The sequence below is a fragment of the Periophthalmus magnuspinnatus genome, chromosome 1, assembly GCF_009829125.3.
Source record: "Periophthalmus magnuspinnatus isolate fPerMag1 chromosome 1, fPerMag1.2.pri, whole genome shotgun sequence".
Taxonomy (NCBI): Eukaryota; Metazoa; Chordata; class Actinopteri; order Gobiiformes; family Gobiidae; genus Periophthalmus; species Periophthalmus magnuspinnatus.
The window spans coordinates 13,136,399-13,158,817 of record NC_047126.1 but is presented as its reverse complement, the minus strand read 5'-3'; the positions used below and the strand labels follow the sequence as shown (position 1 = coordinate 13,158,817).

At 37.5% G+C, this 22,419-nt stretch overlaps 1 protein-coding gene across 1 annotated transcript; it reads right to left on the bottom strand.

Moving 5' to 3' along the window:
- Positions 1–327: 327 nt before the first annotated feature.
- LOC117393922 (neuronal acetylcholine receptor subunit beta-2-like) lies at positions 328–15,426 on the bottom strand. Its single transcript, XM_033991934.2, has 8 exons — positions 15,167–15,426; positions 8,901–9,046; positions 6,100–6,144; positions 5,896–6,005; positions 4,521–5,047; positions 2,404–2,849; positions 699–844; positions 328–343 (listed from the first exon to the last, which is right to left on the bottom strand). Exons 1-8 carry the CDS (start codon positions 15,270–15,272, stop codon positions 328–330), a joined length of 1,542 nt encoding a protein of 513 aa, XP_033847825.2. The 5' UTR covers positions 15,273–15,426.
- Positions 15,427–22,419: the final 6,993 nt, after the last annotated feature.

Sequence of the window (22,419 nt, the reverse complement as noted above, 5' to 3'; positions counted from 1 at the left end):
TAGAACATTTTACAAAATATAATCCAGTATAATCCAGCAGATGATATGAGCTCCTTGTCCATGACTTGCATAAATGGCAGTTGAAACTTTACTATGTTGTACTTGATACATTAGTTTTACAGTATAAATAGATATTATTATCAAAAACATCTGTAGCCCACCGTCTGTGCATAACAACAAACAGGACAATAAAAGTTTAACAGGCCACAGATTCAAGTCCAACTTGCTGTTCCCAATCGGCTACACACACACTCCAAAGCACAGGAGCACAGTGCAGTCCATATTGCTCCAGTTTAATAGTAAATATCCTTTAACCAACTGTAGCTCCTAGAAATCTCCATACCTGAAGGGAAGAAAACAGATTTGTACATTTACATGGCCAGTAAAAATCAAATAATTGCAATATTCTGACAAAACAATAATAATGTTCTGTGTTTACATGCCCCAAAGAAATCAGTGTCAAGTAATCAACAGATTTTTTGAGTAGCTGTTGAACTTTGAAGATAAATTACAATGAATTTAGAAATATTTCTTTCACTATTTATCTTTTTGTTGTCTTTGCCACATTAATTTGCCCTTTTGTGCATAATGGTTAGATTTGTGGTGTGCATTTAAACAGCCGCTGTCAAAAGAGGTTGATTGAAAGAAGGTGTTGCTAGGAGATAGGAGTTGTGCTTTTAAACATGTGTCTGACTCACTCTGTGTCATCGGCTGTGGGCGTGTTCCAGCTTTGAAACAGTGGCTGCATAAAGAGGCCCAGGGTCCCCACCACACACACCAAGATGAAGATCCACAAGAACATGCGGTCAATCACCATGGCCACGTACTTCCAGTCCTGGATGATCTGAAATGAGACAGGTTTGGTTGTGCTATACAGAATTTATATGAGTTATAATCAAGGAGATATAATGAAGCAAGTGTGGTATGAAACATTTCAGCTGTTTTATTGTTGATTTTTATTTAGTAAGGTCAAATGAAGCCATGTGAGATGACTGTTGTCATGGTATTGGCCTATATAAAGTAAACTGGACCAGAGTTGTTAAAATAACTGATAACCAGGACGATAAATACTCTACTACTATAAAAGATGAAACTATATTTTTTGGGGTCAATATTTATTGTGTGTACATTTTCTTTGCACTATTGGAACATTTTTGGTTAGTTTTTGGCAATACGAGAATGTTTGACTGTTTGATGAAAGTTTGAGTAAATAATTTCTATGACTCATTACTGATGCAAACTAAGTGTTTCATTCTGCTGTTTACTTGATTGATTGACTTTATGATGTTTTTTAACAATATTGTAGATTTAGAATAGTTTTTGTGGTTTAAATGTGCTGTTGGGTTTTTATGTCAGTGCCATACATTTGTTTCAGTATTATCGTTTATCATCTATATTTACTTCATCAGTTCATCAGAACTTCAAAATGTGTTATCGTGACAGGCCTACTGATAGTAATCCCAGATACCTAGATACTAATTAATATTAAAACTTGTACTACAACTTATTTTGTGTTAAAATGTATTAAGCATATTAAACTTTCATTGTGGATTCGAAATCCCCACAATCCACCTAAACAACATGTAAATAAAATGCCAAATTTCCCATTAGGAGACATTTTGACCCCATGTAAAACCATTAGAGGATACAACAGTACAGAGTTGTTATGGCTTCTTCCCCCACGTCAGGATCTTACTGTGCGTTGTACTATTACATGACCAGATAGCACATATGTACTGCATTCATAATATAAATATATATTACATCTAGTGTAAAGATTGTGAGTCAAAAACCTATATTTTAAAAAGTCAAAGAGGATTACTGTTCTAAAGCCTTGTTTTATTAACTGCTGCTATGTGGACATCAAATACATACGGCAATGTATTTATATTCACAGTAGAGCCAGTAAAAGTGAACATGAGACTGGCAGCTTGGTGAATCTGCCATGAGCAATTACAGCACACCAAACTGTTTATAATATTTATATAAGCGGGAATCTGTTGGGAGCCAAGGTGCTTAGAGCCATAAATCTGGGGTTACGGGTCAACCTTTAATGTGGATATGTTGTACTTTTAGAAGAAGTTACGAGAGCACAGGGAGGTAAAAAGGCCCCTAGAACAATACAGAGTTTAGCACTTTAGCTTTGATATATTGTAGTTTATTTAATGGTGCCAGTGCCCATTAAAAGCCCTGTGTATGTGTCCCTAGGCTTGTCCAAGTAAAATACAACCACACACAGATTTACATGCATTTACTAGTACTACAATAGGCAGATTTGTATGTCTTCTCCTTCTTTCTCCTGGGTTCTAATCTGTTACACTGCATAAGATTATTGTAACAGAATGGTCATGTTTGAGAACTTTTTTGTCTTCTTAAACTCCTTTGTATATTAAGTAGACTTACCCCTTCATCATCATCTTCGGTCTTCATGTGCTCAGTGATGTACTTGACTCCTTCCACAGCCTCCTCCAGTGCAGGGTCCAGCGGGTGACCCAAGGACCTGCCAAAGTCCGAGAATCCACCCCCTCCTTCTGGCAGTTCAGTTCCTTTCCAGCGGTACTTCTGTGAATAGTCCTCCTGTGCATAGAAGTCCCCTCCTAATCGTATACTGGAGAGCTGTGAGTTGAGTGTTGTCGTACTCCGGATTGGAAACTTCACCTTGAGCTTGTCCCGGTTGTTGGATCGTGGGCGGGTCATAAAGAGGAAGTATGGGAGTCGCACGAGGAAGATGCGTTTGACCCAGTCGGGCATGAAGTGGGTGGAGGGGGAGCGGTGGTGAAGGTTGAGGACACAGGCACAGGACACGATGGAGAATGTGACTAGTACCATTGTGAACATCAAATATTTACCTGAGGAAACAACACATCAAATTATTCAGCTCCATATTTAGTCAAGAGATGATGAAAAAGAAAAGAATAGCAACTTTTTATTTTACTAATATATGTTTAATGTTGTGTTCTGTATAACTTTTAAATATATACAATATCAGCCTATCCATGGACAACAGATGGAAATTAGCCTGTAGCAAAGATCTGGCATTTTTATACATGATGCATGTGTTGATTAATATGTACTGTACTTTTTCTATTGAGTGTAATCCCTCAGTCATCCAAGGAGGCTCCATAGCAAAAGAAAATTCTATTCTGTCAACTGGAAAAACTCTAGTTGACAGAATATAATTTTCTTTTGCTATGCCCTTTTCCTAAATAAATAAATAAAAAGGCAGAGTACTGCAACAGTGTACTCTGTGGAAGTCTCTCTTAATCATAATACATATCATAAAGTTGCCCATATTGAATGTTGTGCTTGTGTCTGCTATACAGTTATAATATATCTACATCCATGGATCATTATATTATAGGTTGGAAATTTTAAATCGCAATATTCACCTAAAACGTGTAAATAAAAGAAACAAGTGACCAATGGGAGCCAATGCTGCCGTAAAAATCATCAGAACAAAGAGACGCAAAGTCATTGGCACCTCCTATGAATAGATTTCTGTAGACTTCACCTCTGCAGATTTTTTTTCTATCAATTCCTTTTCTTTTGCTTATATAGGGTCTGGACATAGAGGCAGCAGTCTAAGCAGAGATGCCCAGACTTCCCTCTCCACACACACTTCCTCCACTAACTGAAGGATCCCGAGGCGTTCCCATGCCCGCCAAGAGACATAGTCCCTCCAGCATGTCCTGGGTCTTCCCTGGGGCCCCCTTCCAGTGGGACCGGGAGGTGTCCAGGAGGCATCCAGAACAGATGCCTAAGACACCTCAGCCGGTTCCACTTGGTTCCACTCGACATGTAGGAGAAGCGGTTATACTCAATATAGCTGCATCCTCCTGCATGGCTGAGGTCCTCACTCTATCTCCAGTGTTTCCTGTGAAGGAAACTAATTTCGACCACTTATATCCGCAATCTTGTCCTTTTGGTCATTACCCAAACTCATGACCATACATTAAGATGGACTGTTTTTCCATTTGTACCAAAATGACTATACAACACTGCTAAATCCTACGTGTCCCATCTATTCAGAAAATAAAATTGGAGAATGAAGTAAGTACAGAGACGTGGGTATATGCCCCTGGTGGCAAAAACGGGAGTTGATTGGCAAAATGGCATTTTGGAAATAAGTGATTAAAGATTACCCAAACATGTACGAACCACTCCAAAAACACCTTTGGATGAGTAAATGGTGAGGGGACACTATAACATGGCTAAAAGCTTTGAAGTCAATTTTGCAGAATAGGTCCACATTAACACTGTCCACCTGCCTCAGGCTTTCAGTAGCTGTCTGTCAGTTGTGAAACAGTGTACTTAACTTAAAACAAACTTAAAATGTTAAAATATATAAAATTTATCTCTTGCATACATACCATTTCTAACAATACAGCATTTTTTTTTATATATATATAAAAGTGAATGTGATTTCCAAACACCTGCCATCTCGCCTGCCAACCTTCTCTTTGAGTCAGATTTATTCTATATATAAACGATTTAGATGTTCTTGAAAACAGATAACAGACCTATGAGGGGCACTGCCAGTGAGGTGGGTGGTACTATCTTTGAAATTAGCAGCAGGAACACAGTGAGCGCCAGGAGCACTGAGATACACAGCGTCATCTTCTCTCTGCAGTCTGACGGCAGGTAGAAAACTAAGATGGCCAACGACGTGATCAGAATACAAGGGATGATCATGTTAATGGTATAGAACAACGGCTTCCTCTGGATAATAAAGTCGTAGGTAATATCCAGGTAGGTTATGTCATTGGGGTCTTCATTTTTGCGTGCTGGTAGCGACACGATGTCCCACTCTCCGCTGGGCGTGAAGTCGTCTCTGCTGGCGTAGTCACTGGTGAGGACTACGTCGATCTCCGTGTGGTCGTAGGTCCAGGAGCGGAACTTGAGGGTGCAGTTCTGTTGGTCGAATGGGAAATTCTGCACCTCAATGGGACATGCCGACTTGTAGATGGCCGGAGGGAGCCAGAAGATGTCCCCCGTGTTGGAGACCACAGCATTGCAATAAAAGGAAACTTCATAAACGCCATCCGCACTGGGAAAAGGAGACAAGAAGTAACCACACTGAAAACTGATTTTAAAAATTCATCATGTTATCATATTACAACTAATTAATTTTGTCATGTATTAATATATCTGTGCCTCATACCATATAAAAGGTCATGAGTGAATTAAAAAAATGAAATGAAAGCAGATGTTATAGCTACAATAAGAAAAATACATGGTTTGGTCTGTTGTTATACTGCATTTTGTTCAAACTAATACATAAAAATATGAAAAGTCATTAGATCGGCCGATATTTTGGGCCAATATGTTGGGTCGATTTTGATTATTTTCCCCATATTATGTAATTTAAATGTGCTACAAACTCATCTCAAGCCCCATTTTATCACAAACCTATAAGAGAGCAGTGTTGTCACGTTTTGTACAGCTGTCTCTTTGTATTAAAGTGTTAAAATAAAGCTTTGTGTGTATTTTTTAGGCAGCAGATTGATGAAAACAAAAAATCTGCCTATGCTGTAGATTGAAGGCCCTTAGCCCATACACTAAAAAGTCCAAATATTGGCATTTCTCTAATCCAAGCTATAGATAAAACAGTTTAAATTAAATACATTAAAGCTTATAACACAACTTTTTTTGATTGCAAACAAAAAGAGTAGACTATAACTAAAATGAATTCAAAGCTTTATTTTTATTTTTTAAATATTAAGGCTTTTCAAATTAACCTGACTTGTAAAACAGGTACTGGATAACAACCTGTAAAATTTGCTATAATAATTTAGCTATGTATATTTGACTATAAATACCTCTACTGTATGTTTCCCACCAGCTTCCACCTGCTCAATTAAGAGTTCATTATGAGAATGAGTTGGGGACTCTCACTTGTTGTAGAGCACAATGTCCGGGAGCCAGATGAGTTTGGATGGTATTCGCAGCTTCTTAATGCCGCCATACTTTTCTGGGTCCCACCTGAGCCTATAGTCGTTCCACTCCTGTATACAGATTATAGCACAAAGGCAAAATCCATGAGTAAGAGTTTGCACAGCTGAGAAAGGTCATCAGGAGCACATCAGCACAATACTGCACCTGGGAGAGCCACACATTGGTCGTCATTATCTGCTCTCGTTCATTCTGAAAATAAGGAGAGAAACACATTTAGAACATGAATATACTGCACAAAGGCCTGTCTGTGTAGTGAAACTATTTTTCACAAGGTTTTGTTCAATATTTAAAAGATATTTGTTACCACTGAGATGGATTGCTATGAAACGACCAATGATCCATTTACTAATTGTCTGGGCTGCTTACTGTGCACTGTATCTGAGCATACAATGAACAAAACGTGGTGCACTATGGCTGAAAAACCACTGCCATAAATCTAATGGCAACACATTTCTGGCTGTGGGACAGGGAGTCTTCTGTGTTTAAAATCAGTGGAAATTACATTTGTATTTAATGCGTTCATGTTTACTTCAAATTAATTCTAAAACAAATCTGTTCTCCCTGTATATAGGCCTGTCATGATAATTACTACACCGACTATATATGATACGCAGAGCAATATTTTTTCAGGCTCAGTAATTATCGCATGTACTTTTTTTTTTTTGCAGTAGTAGAGCACTTTGTCTTATTTTTTGTAGTATTAAACCTATTTGATAATATTTGAACTGTAGCTGGTTGAATAATTCACTTCTATGACACATTATAGATACTAAAACTACTACTATAGTAAAAGCCAAAGTTAAATCTGTCAACTGGACAAAAAGTTGTAGGATTGAAGACGTTTCTTCAGTTCTGGTCAGATTGCTGGTGGACACTGCCTTATATCTGGCTGAAGGGAGGAGCTAACTACACTGAAACTGTAAACAGCTTCTTAAGAGTTTCTCTATGTACGCTAGGTCTACTGAGCTACAATAAGTGTGCACTGTGCTTGAGACCTATTTAGCATAATCATTCACTTTTAATGTGCCTACTACCTTTATTGCTCTCTTTGTTTCTTTTGTTTACTTTGGGTCTGATGATGGAGTTATATATAGGGGATAGATTATGTCTCAGGGCCCCATTCCTGTTCAAGGAAGGACTGTCTTTTCTAACAAAAATAGCCTCTTTAACTCCCCTCTCAAACCATTTCTTTTCTCTGGCTAATATCTGTACCTCACTGTCTTCAAGGGAGTGGTTAGTGATTTTGAAAAGGAGATGTACGGCAGATTGGGGTCCAGAGGAGTTCTCACGCTAGTGTTGGTACATTCTCTTGTGGAGTGGCTGTTTAGTTTCTCCAATGTACCGCTCATTGCACTCTTCACTACACTGAATGGAGTAGACTTTATTACTACTTTATTTATGGCTCAGGGTTTTGTCCTTTGGGTGGACTAGTTTCTGTCTTAAAGTGTTTGTAGGTTTGAAATAGACCAGAATTTCAAATGTTTGAAAATTCTCTGCAGCTTTTTAGACACACCAGCTGTGTAAGGAATTGTTACATATTTCCTTCTTGGTTCAGATTCCCTGTTGTCATGTTTTTTAGCTCTCTTAGATCTATTGAAGGCCCATTTTGGATATCCACAAGCCGAAAGGGCTTTCTCCATGTGTTGAGCAGCAAAACACCTTCACTCCAACAACTTTTTGTCCAGTTGACAGATTTAACTTCGGCTTTTACTGCATAAAACTACTATACACTTTCATTTCGTTTCATCATGGTGCTATTTATTTCTTGCTGGCCACATTTTTTCAATGTGGTTCACTTAGCAAAAAGGCTTACTGGTATCATCCTGCTTTAGAGTTATTGTGTCAGTGGTAAAAGTAGTTTCAATATATTTTTCTGGATATTTTCTGGAGCAACATATAATACTTTACAATGTGTTATCATGGGTCTACCTGTATATGAAGTAAACATGTTCAAATATATTGTTTGATGATTGTTATGACAACTGTGAACTGTATTCTTAGTGACAAAAATACAGTTCATAATGTACAAACTGTTTATGTTTTCATAGTGTGTTTTGTTTATCCAATCAAAATGCAGAACGTGTCCATCCCTTGTGGTTAGGGTTACAATGAACAACACATATTTGTCCTTAATAAGCAGGTTACCACAAGCCAAGTTTGTGTTTTTAATCCCTCTTATAAACCAGTAAGAGCACAGACACATATTTTCTCTGTAATGTTGTTATTCTAATCTTTTCTTTAGCTGGAATTATTACAAACATTGTTCTTCCTGTTGGCCCCAGTGTCAGATTTATGTGTTTTATAGTTTAAGGCTGATCTAATCTAATCTTTTCTTCCCTGTTCTTTGGAAAAAAACCTGATCTCCTAAAGCTACAATTCTTCCTTGAACATTTATTTAAACTGTGCACAAAGAAGAGAGCAGCCAACATTTTATACAGTAGTTTACAAACAGAACGAAACACAAAGTTTATATATCCAGTTAAGCCTTTCACAATAACAAATTTTAATGTGCGATATATTGCGATAATATCAATGAAAATATTGAAACAGATTTATGCCATTAACTGTAAAGCAGAATTATTAAAAAAAAGCTTCTAAATGTACAATAAACAATAAAATAATAATAATAATAATAATAATAATAATAATAATAATAATAATAATAATAATAATAATAATAATAATAATAATAATAATAAATCTTTAGCAGTTAGTTTGCATTCATAATAAATCAGAAGATATTTATTTAATCGTTTACGGCTCAAATGTTATTGTAGTACAGAGAAATAATAAACTTCCCCTGTATACTAATAAACAGAAGTACCCACGATGAATATTGAACTGTTGCATTGTTTCATCTATCATTTATTGAGTGGATACAGGATGGATTCAGTTAAACTTCATGCTCTTTCTTTATCATTTTAGAAGTGTGAAATAGTACTGACCACACTGATGAGCTGGGACAGAGACACCTGTATGGAGATGGTGACCTGTTGGCTCTTGTTCAAAGCAGGTCGGATCAGTTTGTTGTAGCGCTCCGGCCCCAGCAGGTGGTTCACCAGCCGCTCCTCTGCGTTCTCTGCTCTGCTGCCTACCCACACATAGACACAAATCAGATGCCTTTTGCTGTGTTTATCAAATGTGCATTGTGTTCAGATGAAAGCTTTTAATGTTGCAGATCATGATAAGAATTAGATGAAGGTACTTTTATATGGTGATGCTGTGGCACATTGGTTAGAGCATTCACCCACCAACCGAAAATTAAGTGTTTGATCCTAGCTCTGACCAGTGAATGCTGTTTTTGCGTCGTCGTGGCAAGACACTTTGTCCACCTTGTTGTTTGAGTGATTGCCGTTGCTTAATTTAATCTACACCAGGGAATCTATGGTTACAGAAGTATCTTACCACCACAGAGGGTATAGTGGATGAAACAATAACTACATAATGCACTGCAGAGGCATGTCGATGTTATTAGGTGCAAAATATGTGTAAGGCCATTCATCCATCCATTTTTTTTCCACTTATCCTGCGCCAGGTCATGGGGGCAGCAGTCTAAGCAGGGACTCCCAAACTTCCCACACCCCAGACACTTCCTCCAACTCCTCCAGTGGGATCCTAAGGTGTTCCCAGGCCAGCCCAGAGACATAGCCCCTTCAGTGTGTTCTACGTCTTCCCCTCCTCCCTATGGTACTTGCCTGGAACACCTCTCCCGAAAGGCATCCAGGAGTCATCCAGGACAGATGACCAATGGAAACTTCGACTGCTTATATCTGCGATTTTGCCCTTTCGGTCATTGTATAAGGCATTATTATTAATACAATTAACAGAGACAAATTATGGATTTCTGTGTCCTTTAAAGTGCCATTCCAAACAAAAAACACAAAAGAGACATTTTTATGCCTTTATATTTAACTCAAGGGGAAGGGTTTTGTTACTAAACGCCAGAAGTACTTAAAGATAAAAGCCAGTTGGCCTGTGGTGGCACATGTTTTTTCCCTGCTGTAGTTTAGGGCATCATAATTAATGTTTATACTCCCAAATGATGAGCAATAAACTAGTTATCTGTGAGTAAACTACACCATGGGGCATTTAAATCGTCTTCTAATGAGTGAGTGCTTTGTGCTGCAAGCTTTAAATGCAAAAGAACAAACTAAATCCAGTCAAGCATCTATGTCAGTGCGCAGATCTCCAGAACTTTGTCTCTCTACTCAACCTGAAACTATGTCTTATGTAAAACTGATTAAATACATGAATAATTTTAGTGGAATAGCAGAATAGCCTCCAGTCCTGGCTCTGAGCTTGCATTACATCCACATTGTCAGAGCAAGTGACAACAGCAACAGGGACAGGATAATATTTAGAGATATGCAGAGCCGTGCTGTGCCTCGTGAGTTGTGTGTTTTAGTGAGTTTACAGGCAGCAATGGCCCATATACTATATCTACTAATCGTTCAATATATGAAAGCTGGAACAATATATTTTGGAGCTCAATAGTTATCTTGTGCATAGTTTCTTTGCAATAATAGGGAGATTTTTGTTATTTTTGTTGTAATACGATCAGATTTGAGCTGTGGAGGGTTGAAAAGGTAACTTCTGTGGCTACGTATTGCTTCATTCTGCCATTTATTTGTTGCTACTCATGCCATTTAATGATGTGTATTTAAACATTTGTTCAGTCAGATTATCCCGCTTTAAGGTTATTGTGCCACAGTAGTTTTAATATTATCGTTATGGCAGTATATCTCTGTAGTATCTCGTGCTTCAAAATTTGCTATTGAGACAGGCCTACTCAAAACTGTTCATAATTTGAGAGTAATCTGTTAAATCTCACTTTATATCTGTATACAGGGCTGTTGAAGAAAGGATTTGCTCCAGTTAGTCACAGAGCCAAACAGGAATGGAGGGAGGAGTGGTGGAATGAATTCAATAATCTACATAAATAAACTCCTGGTTAAAAAGCTCCAATTTCACAGCGATAATGATCCATCGCATATAGTAATTTGTATGGAGCGAATTTAAAAGTGCTTACATGAAAAATTAATGGGTACTTTAATTGCAGTGCTCGTGTATTGCTGTTATGAATGGCAAGCAGAGGATGAGGACTGCTACCGATGAAAGCTGTTGTTGTGTCCTTGGGCAAGACACTTAATCCACCGCACACCCTCCGTGTTTGCGTACACTGGTGTATGAATGTGTCTTTGAATGGATGAGTGGTTCCTTGATGTAAAGAGCTTTGAGTGCCTTGAAGCTGGAAAAGTGCTATAGAAAAATGATTACCACCCATAACCTTAGTTTATATATTCGGTATATGCAGCTTTAACTGATACTGAATAAAAAATACTGAATAAAAATGCCTGTTGCGTGCAAGATATTTTTCCCAATTAAATCAACCAATTGTTAATTTTTATGGCAACTGTCCTAATTTTTTCCTCTTTCTGGAAAACTCCTACACAGGAACAAATAGTTTATAATCAAAGAAATATCCATAGTATATTTGGCTTTGTATTTCACTCTATATTTCAGGTGGTGATGTTCATGATGGACAACATGTTCTGACCCGAGCTTCAAGTCTGCAGGGAAACAAATACTTAAAACAACAAGAAGAAGAAAGACAGAAGAGTAACGCACTTTCTCTGAGTATTACATCAGCTGAATTATTTAACTGTTTCCTTTCCTTTGATGGAGGCTCAGGGGTAAAGCCTCATGGTGCCATCTGCCCTGTTTGATCTTTTATATAAAGTTTAGTTGAAAATGTTGAAAATATGGCAAATGTACATGTAAAAAAATCGGTAGATGCTGTGTAATATAATTCATTGTATAGGTAGACCTTAGGTCAGTTGGACCCAGGGGCGGGGCCAGGACTGGAGCCAGGCAAACAAAAGCACACTGCTGCCTATAGAAAGGCTCTACAAGCAGAGTCTGAAAACACTAGATCAAAAGTCTAACTCCTATCATCACTGTAAAATATTGGGGAAATATAACGTTTTAAATTGGGAAAATTTAATTGTTTATTCAGACATTGTCCTGGTCTATAAAACCCTTCATGGTCTAGCTCCACCCCATTAAAAGAGTTCATACAGTTGAATCTAAACACAAACACTCGAGCATCAAGCAGAGGAATATGTAAAATTCCATTTAGAACAACTTCATTTGGACAGTCGGCCTTTTCAGTTCGTGCCGCTCATTCCTGGAATCTGGTCCCCACAGAAATAAGGAATATTACTTCTATCCATAGTTTTAGTAGATCTGGGAAGCGGTGGCTTCTGGACAATCAGACATGTGAACATAACTAATCTGTATGTGTTTTTGCATCACAGCAAATGTCTCTGTCTTGTTGAGTGACTGTGAATTATGTTTATTGTTGTTCATGTATGTGCTGTGCTTTTAGCATGTTCTAATTTTACTAATATGTCTACAGTATTATTCACTGATCTTTAATGTGCTTTGTCATGTGTGATGGACTGAATGTTTTCTGTGCCTATGTCCTTTTTTTGTCTTGCCATCAACCTGCCAATGGGACTACGGATGAAAATTAGCCTGCATGGCTAACTCTGGCACTTTTACATGCTGTACTAACACATGTTGATCAATGTGCACTGTCCCATATTTAATTAATAAGCATAAACATAAGGGGGCACTAGCCTCCCCTGGAACAGCCAACACGCCTCCATAGCTCCCCCAAAGGTTTTTGCCCCATTTTCATTGCATAAATTAATCCCAAATAAAAATGTACAAATGGCAACTGTACAGTGTTCAAAATGAGACTACAATTGAAAAGGATTCCATATTAGGCTTTAAAAGTCACTACAGAGGCTAACTACATTTAAACTGGTTTACAACAGCGACTCAAACGTGGTAAATGGATCTATATTACCATGTTAAGTGAGCACCTCCATTGAAAAACTTAGAACTCCCATAGCTCCTCCAACCAAAAATGTCTGGCACCATCCCTGGTTGGCCCACCATGACTGATGCAGGGCAGGCAATAAAGGCAAAAATAAATTGTATTGTAACATTTATCTTGATAACAATAATCAGACATTATCTTGGCAATCCAGCAGAAATAGGCTAAAATGTGTCTTTAAATGTATTAGTTCAGTTTTAAGTATCAGACAAATGCGAAAAGCACAGAAATGTCACTTTATGTTTGTGGAAAGATTACAACATAAGTTCGTTCTACTTTAACTTTAATCAGGTCTTTTTGATGCATTTTGAGATGATTTATTATCAACAATATAAATGTTTCAAATTCAAACATTCAACATAACTATATTATTGCTAATTCAACATGTATTTTCCACCTTCATTTGACTGTGACCTGTATTATCTACTAGGAACGCAGATATTAAGTAATTACTGACATCCTATGCTAAATGTGTACTACTTTGTACAGTCCTTGTCATATTGTACAGCTCAGTATTGAGAAAATAGGTCAGGATAATAAAAGCGTGCTCTGGTTTTAGAACAGAAGTAGATATTTGCTTCCTAAAAGACTGAGACGGTCAAGAGAAAAAGGTCCTAAGTGAATTATTCAAACCCTTTTACAGAGTCTTTTCAGAGGATGACCTGCGCTCCAATATTAGAATATAAACTAGTTCTGTGGGGCAAATGTTTAGAGAGGTTTACAGGTGACTTCATGCACTTTAGTACATATGAATATTGCTGTATTTTCACTGACCACAGATATTTCTAGTTTTTTATTACTTTTTTCCATTGTAGACTGCATTATATTCAACTGCGTATTGATAATAATAGGCCAGGTTGTTGATTTCTATTGTACTGAAATGATGTGTTTATTTATTACAGATGTTAATATACTGTTTTCTGACAACACTTCCCACTCACAGCCTTTGTCTTGCTCAAGGGCAGTTCACAATATGAGTGGTTGGAGAATTTAACTGCCAACCCGATTTATGATCAGCCTTGAGCACCTCTCTGTAAATCTGCTGTATAAGAGTGGTGTCAGTGTGTCTGATGGCTGTGTAGTTTTATGAGCTTTGCTATCATGTTTCTGCCAGATGTGCTTTGTGAGTCTGAAGTAACACGATTTTGATCACTGAGTTTTCATTGTGTAATCAGACACAAAATAAACAGGAATACAAACTTAAGTACTTCAAAACAGCAACAGAAAATACACGCAGAGTAATATAATTTACCCCAGAAACAACAATTTGGCTTAAAGGGTCATTATGTAACTTTACTGAAAGGGGGTTTGTCATCTGATCATCTCCATGGTGATTTTATTGCTTTGCGTGGAATGTTTCACAGTATGGCTTTAAATTGAATCCACCAGGCCATGTTTCTGGTCAGAATCATGGCGAGGCGAGTCCGCTCACAGTTAGAATGCATGTTTTTCAATGTATTTTTAAAGGGCTCATATTATGCTGTTTTCTGATCTGTTATAATGTTACATCATCATCAAAATCCAAACTCCATAGACCTTCACTAGAAACATTTGGATGATTTCACCCCTAGAATTGTCAATCTCTGCTGAACTTAAGATAAAAGGTAGATGTTAACCTAAAAACTACCACTTCATGACATCACAAGGTGGAACGGAGCATTTGGAGCTTTGGAGATGTAGACAGACTAAAAATAAAAGGTTACTCAAACATGTGTAAATGAAACAAAACACAACTCCAGGTATGTTTTTTTAAGAAGGTAACAACATTATAACATGGCTTAAAGCTCACAAGAGTCAATTTGGGGTAATACAACAATAAAAAACAGTTATAAATGAATAAATTATATTATGTTTAATGGAATACTGTGGAACATTCTAACAAAGTAATACGTTTTTCATGGAAGCAACCAGAAAAGTTACGTCATTCAACTTTAAAGTCATAATAAAAAATAAAAAAATAAAAAGTTATACAGCCTAAGTTGGTGCTAGTATTCATGTATTCAAACTTGATAGAAAGTAGTAGCTCAGAGGCTGCATCAAAGAGCAGAGGACTCCACTGATAGTCTATTGATTGACATTGGAGGGTCATCCTCACACACTTGGATGAGTGATGGACTCAATAAATGGACACCAGCCATAAGAAGCCCATCTAGTCCATCACAAGAGCGTCAAAGGCCAGATTTCTTACTCTACCGTGTAATTAACTCGCTTCAACTAATGGAGAAAAAATGATATATCCCACATTTGAATCATTTTCAGCCCGAACAAAAACTTAATTGTTCTTTCCCATGATAATGACAAACCTACCTGCAAGATACAGAACGAGCAGCAGAAGGCACGCGCTGGTAGTCATCTCCTTCCGGTTTGTAAACTTTCTAAATTGTGCAAACAGCAAGTTACATGTTGAATCCATAATTCCAGCGATGATCAATCTGAGTATCGCGTTTTCAAAAGTCTTCCCTTCCCTCTCCGCCGCTCCCCCGCACCTGCTCCATCATCTGCGCGCTCTCCATTCAGATATCTCCCTGCGAAAATGATTTTCCTCTGACTGGGACAGCAGCTGATTGAGTTTTATTAGCCGTGAAGTTCATTGTCATCGTGCGTCCAGTGCCACGTCAATCTCGCGTTAATGAAAATAAGACGCGCTGAGATTTGCAAAGCTCATCGCATCCAAGGAGAGGGAAGGAGGGAAAAAGTTTGCCGTGCGTAAATGTCTCTGTGTTTGAAACGGGAAGGAGAGACACGAAGGAGGAGGGGTCACTGTGAAGAAGGTGAGTGAGTGTGGGGACAGGCACTCTCCAGGACAAAGAGCATTAGCGCATGGAGAGGATGTAAGTGCGGCTGTTACATGACAGTAATATGCAAAATAATAAGAACATGTTAACTAATGTAAGCCTATCAACCTCAATTAACCTGACTGAATAAGGTTACATTTTGAATAGTATAGCCCTATTACTCAAGTGTGGGTCCCCAAAGATCCTCTTTCTTAGAAAAGAGGTCTAAACTAGACTGTGAGAATTATAATGAAGGGCTGGCACGTTCATTTCTTCTATTAAGTATTTTATACTCGTTACTGTTCTATGCCATTTTTTATGATAAATAGTTAATAGTAGCTTCTCCAGGAGAATGATGTGCCTACACACTCACGGGTAAAACTGGGAAAAAAGGACCCAGCAGAGGTAGGATAATATTTGTCACGATGTACAAATCAGCAGCAGTGTTTTAAAGCAGCAGTGTATTTTTAACACTTTTTTTTATTTTAAATTCCATAAACCTGATTTATCTGTGTCCCTAAATACTAGGTAAACATGCTCTTATCAAATATAGCTTTTATTGATAATGCTGATTTATTCTTCATTTCAGTGCTGAAATCCAATCAGTTTCAACCTAAAATGACTCTCGTTGATCTTCACCACATAAACCCCAGCACCTGCAGCCAATGATGAATCAGTGCTAGTGCAGCCTCTGCAGCTCAATGATTCTGGAGGTTTGGAACTTTCACATGAGCCATGACTTTTCCAGATACTGAGAAACACTTGTATGTGTACTATATCTGCAGGTTTAGACACTGGGTTTATTTGTGATTGTACTTTTTTAAACAGTGAGAGCACAGGCTACATGCAGGTCTTTTAACAAAGTAAACATATAGCTGTTAATGTACTGTAGTGAATATTTTGAGTATTAAACTATTTCTTTCATACTGAAATTGGCTACTTTATAAGTCTACGTCTGTAACTAACTATTCAGATGGTTACTGAAAGAGACAGTGTGTTTTAAAACAAAGTACAAATGAGAAGAGTGAAACCTCCTCATATCTTACAGTATTACCTTCTCTATTCCGCCCCTCTGATTACTCACTTATGCATGTGTAGGTACATTTTCCTGGTTATGTGGCTGCACACGACCACAGTTTTCCATCACAGAGGAGGAGGAGAGAGGAGATACAAGATGCCGCTGCAGCCTCACGGGGAGACATAAAGGCCGGGTGTGAGAGCAATGAACAGCACAGGACAAGAGCAGGAGGCACTTCTTGTAGACTTTTCTACTCTGTCTGTCATAAATATTACAGGCCACATTCACTGGATACTGGATAGTAGCACAGATCCTGCTGGTCTCAGGACTGGAGCAGCTCTTATAGCCTCATTTATTTATAACTGTGCACAGTGGGATAGTCAAGAAATATGCATGTAATGAACAAAGCTATTCAATGGTTATGGATGGAAAATGATGGACCTGAAAGAAAGTGACATTGACAAAACACTGTTATGATATCAAGGAAGAATTAAATATACACAATTGTTAAATAAACTGTTAAGAGCTGGCTATACTTATTTACTGCCTGTTATGCCTCTGGTGTGAGGGCAGCAGAGTCTGTCCATCCCTTTCATAGTTGAGGAGATTATCGTTGTTGCTGAATCTGTAACAGATTGTTTTTTTCTGATATTGGGTTGTTAGCCTTATGCTCAAACCCCAGTGACTCAGAGGGCCATTGGATTTCTTTTGCCACTGCCACTCAGCTGCCAAAGCATGACCAAGACCAACCGAGGCGTGTGACATGTGACTCGCTGGCAGAGCCCATGTATTTGGTATTGATATTGTTGAAATGAGTATAGCTTCAAAACATTTTTGACCACCCCTGTCCTAAGACATGCAGCATTCCCTGTGTCACCAATGTCCTGTATACCTTTTTTCTATGCAGCTTTTGGGAAACTCTTTTGTTATCACACTTTTCTCTCTGCATTTCACTGGAAGAGTCATGAACAAAATGAATCCATGAATTGCTGGTCTAAATTCTATTATCGTATGAGACTTGAACATGCACGTGAACGGAGGGATTTGGCTGCAGTGCAAATCCCTGACTGTGCAGCCCATATAACTAACACATTACTTTCCCTGCACGGCCCACTGGACATTTCAATCAGCTGTAATGGAGGAGGAACTGCTCCTCACTCAACAGGAGCAAGGGCACCTGCACATGTGGCTAAAGCCTACTGTTGCTACTATCTCCACTTTTATACAAGAGATAAAAGTGGCCCTATAGCATGTACACAATATTTGTACACAAGTAAAAGTGGCCTACTGTTAAGTCAAAAAGTTTGGGTATAGCATGCCATACCATATTACTATTTTACTCTGAGATTTTTACTTTTTTACTTAACAGTGAAGTAAAGCAGATCTACATATTTATTGTCTAACTGTAGTGGAAGTAATACTATAATAATTGTGTTTTTTATGATAGTTAACAATATGTTTTCTTTGTCTTTTCAGTTAACAGTCTGGAACTCAGGCTAAAATAACCTTATTGTACCTAAGAATTCAAAGGAGTACTATGTCACATTTTTGTTGGAGGCTTGTTTCCATAGTGATGCTATTGCTTGCTATGAATTTTCCATAGGCATTATACACATCTATCTCTCTCTATCTATCTAAGGCTCCAGCAAAGGGAAGGGGGGCATCCCATCCCCACACACATCTATCTTGCTTTATTTAATTACATGAGTTTTTATTGCTCAAATGCACTTTGAAAAGCATGCATTCTATTGTAAGTGGGCTTGCCTTTTCACAGATCTTACAAAACTTGTCCTGGTGTTGTTGCCTGCTTATCTTCATAGAGGTAGATAAGTTTAATGCTTCACCATGGAACATTCCTGGCAAAGCAGAGCACCTCTGTGAAGACAAGCTGGTGTAACTCCATTTGCAAAGTACATACCTTAACCTAAAACGCATAGTCGGACCCGAAACCTGATACCGGAGGACACAAATATGAGCCTGAGAAAGTGAGCTGTACTTAAGGTTTAATCTTTTTATCCAGACAGGGCTTTGCTGAGTGAGCATATATTTCTGTGAGTGCTGAGATTGCAACAAACAACACTGATGACTCTACCAACACAACGGCAGCTGCACATGAGGTTTTTAGGTCTACAAGAAATATGGAGGAGGTATATGCAATTGTATGATATCTACACATACATATCTTACTCCACATATCTACTTTCCCAGGTGCAAAGAGAGAACAATACCACTACACTCTATGCACACTGTATTTAGGATCTTTCTGCAGGCTGAAATGTTATTTGCTTGTCTCCATGGAGATGTTATTGATCCATAGTGTGGCATTAATGATTCCCAATTTGGGATACAGAGACCTCTGGGGGGCCGTGGAAGCATTGCAGAGGACCCTTTCAGAGATTGTCCACACATGAAGCAAGAAAGAGAATTGAGTTTTAAATCAACTTTACATAAAATATTTCTTTATATTTCTTTATATTATTATTAAGTCCAGAGGAATACATTGCGTGACTTGTGGAGAGATGACCCCACTCCCAGTAAGAATACATGTTTCTTAAGATGTTTTTGAGCAAGAAAATCAACTGCAATAGAGTAAGTTCAAGATACATATGTTTTATTCCATACTGTGGAATATGAGCATAGTAATATAACCTCTATGGAGACAAGCAGGTGCCGTACACTCCTGCAGAAAGTTACACAATGCAGCTTTAAATTACCAAGAAAATTGCTGCATGGGTGTTTTTACATTTTTAGTAGACTCCTCAGCTATTGCTTACACTAAAGTGGAGCCTCTAAAGAGTACAGTATTGTTAACTGATCTGAATGTGACCTCACCATTAGTTTTTATTCATATTTTACTAAATAATTGAATGAAAGGCAATGAAACAATAACACTTTTAACTGTACATTCATGGTATGTAGGCAAAAAGCAGACAAGAGTGACTAGGAGGTACTACAGTGGGATAGGGTATATAGAAGTGTGACTTTTTTCATAAAACTGTTTCGTTAATCACCAGCAGATGGCAGAGTTATGTAAGAATTAACCAGCATAACCCATAGGCCCAAATTTCACTTAAAAGGATTTTCCTGCAACATAAATTTAATTTTTAGCATTACATACATATAATGGACAGCAGAATATACATGCAACAGCCAAGAACAGTGTGTGTTTAGGTGGGATAACAAACAGAGGGCAGTGCAGACAGCAGCAAGTGTGTATCAAAAGCATCCATGACACTAGATTGAATCAGGAGTCTCAATGGACGGAGGTACTGTTGAACAAATTGTTTAAGTGCAAGGCGTTCACTGGGTTTTGATAAGAAAAAATCAATGTAAATCTATACAGTGCAAAGTACAATGATGTACACAGACCTGCAATAAGTCTCCTCTTTAGACAGATGGGTGACATCCAGGCAGATATGCCCACTGCAGCCTGAGGCAAGAGGCTCTGAGGTGGGATGTGAATGATAACAGCATTTTAATGGTGTGCTGATGTGGGCCAGTGGCTGAATAAACAGTGGGGAGTAAATGCTATGGAGGCTCTATATGAGATAAAGCTCTTCACCAAAAACCTGATGTTAAGTGCTGTAAACATCAAACTAAAAAACTGGATTTTTTTTAGGTGTTGACAGCATTAATTCTTTATCTTTCTGTGGAGATATAACATATGAATGTGTGGAAAGACAAGGACACTAAAGCTGCAGTTATAGTAATTGTGATGCAGTTTTCTTGTCACCAAATCTCAACATTATCACCAAAGATGCAATTATAATTCCACGTTTTGGTTGTGGTTATTTAATGTATTGAATTTTATGTTTTTACGCAGAAGCTCCTGTTTCTCTCCAAATATTGATAATTTTGACACAAGATGAAACATGAATTGGCCTTTGTGTTTGTTTACTTGTTTATTTAGATGTTGTGGCTGATTGCATCTGTGGTTGTTCTGAAACAGTTCACACACACACAGGGTAGAGCAGAGCTGAGCCCCAATGTAAACACGCCCACGTCTTGGCTCCTACACACTGGGCCTGGATCAGTTTCAAACAGACTGTTTTCTTTTAAATAAATACATTAAGGTATTTTTGCACTCTACTCCTGAAGCTACACATTTCAGCTGTTAGTTTTCAGGACTCAACTGAGACTTATGGCTTACTATCACAGTCAAATAATTTCAAAAAAGTAAATGCAATGTATTCTGCTTTCTGTCATGTTTTTTTGTTTGTTTGTTTTTTAATGATTATTCTGGAAATTGTGCTATGCTTTATTTTACCAAAAGGTGGAGTTATTGCGCTGCACAAGACCAAAGGTGATCTGCACATAAGAGTAAAACACTTAGGACAGTCAGGTGTAAACAAAGTGTGCATGTGACACTTTGACTTTTTTTAATTTCATCCGTACTAACATACTACCTTGTGCACGTTTGTTAGACATAGTAAGTTAGTACTGACTTGTTAATACAGTATTTGAGGCATAGCTATACTGCCACCTAGAGGTAGAGTACACATCCTCATGTATTATCTAAATGTATGCAGATGAAATAGAGTTACAATTACTTTTAGTTGTTCATTCTAATCATAAGGCCTAATTATAATAACTCTCATAATAAACAGTGATGCTATATACTTCACATTGTCTTAAGTGGTCCATACTACTTTGTTGGCTGTGTTTTGCCTATTTGTACTAGATCTAACTTGGACTTTAACTGAAATATTACTGAAACAGCCAAAAGAGATAGTAGGAAAAAGAGAAACAATGAAAAGGACTGAGTTGATGGCTCTGGTTCTTGACCTTTGCCAATATATCTTCTAAAACACTAAATCCAAATAACTGACATGATGAAGGTATTTTCAAGTGATTTTAAAGTAATTTCTTCTGTAAGACACAGCAGGCTTCAGGCTGACCTTTTCTAACACTTTTTATTTATAGCGTCTGAATATGGCTCATGTTAGAGAACCATCTTGACACTAATACTATTACGAGACGCTTTGTGGTGAGGTGACACGCTGACAAAGACCTCAGTGAATGTTAGCTTCAAGGTACTGAGTTTTGAACCCAACAAATACTGAAATACTTGATGTTAAACTTGAACGTATTGAGAAAGCAGATGTTTAAAGAATGACAATGTTCTGAGTGAGTTTGCTCAGAATACCAGCTATAAACAGGCCTCTCATGAAAATCTAATTTGAAGTTCAATATTTTGCTAAAGTAACTATATGCAATAAATGATAATATTGAAAAAAAAAACAATAGCCCAAGAGCAGATTTAAACCACAAAAACTAAATGTACAATATTGTTACAAAATCATGAGCTGCAATAAATAGCAGAATGAAACTTATTGTCCATCTTGAATGAGTCATAGAAGTTATTAATTCAACCTTTAGCAGCTTAAATCTTATATTGCCAAAAAAAAATCAAAAATTTAGCAGTAATGTAAAGAAAATACACACACAATTAATATTAACCCCCAAAAATATTGTTCCAGCTTTTATATATTGAACAATAAGTCAATGTAGTAATTATCCTGATAGGCCTAGGTATAAAGGAGGTGAAGTTGGCTTTTAGTATCCCAACAGGACTGAATACTCAACTCCATTTCATATCAATCAAGTGAATATATATGTAAATCTATATATAGTCATTACAGACTTAACTGATTGGCTCCACACTTATGTACACGACTGAATTCTTAAAATGTTTGAATCATGCATCTCTGAATTATGTTAAAACTCCTCTGAAAACAGAACACAAAAAAAACAACACATAAAAGATT

What these genes read in the sequence shown, in the direction of transcription:
- LOC117393922 (XM_033991934.2), bottom strand. Translation starts at nt 15,272, where the DNA reads ATGGATTCAACATGTAACTTGCTGTTTGCACAATTTAGAAAGTTTACA. An exon ending in CCAATGTGTGGCTCTCCCAG is followed by an intron (nt 6,006 to 6,099) that starts GTGCAGTATTGT and finishes ATCTGTATACAG; the next exon opens with GAGTGGAACGACTATAGGCT. An exon ending in GACATTGTGCTCTACAACAA is followed by an intron (nt 5,048 to 5,895) that starts GTGAGAGTCCCC and finishes TCCTTTTCCCAG; the next exon opens with TGCGGATGGCGTTTATGAAG.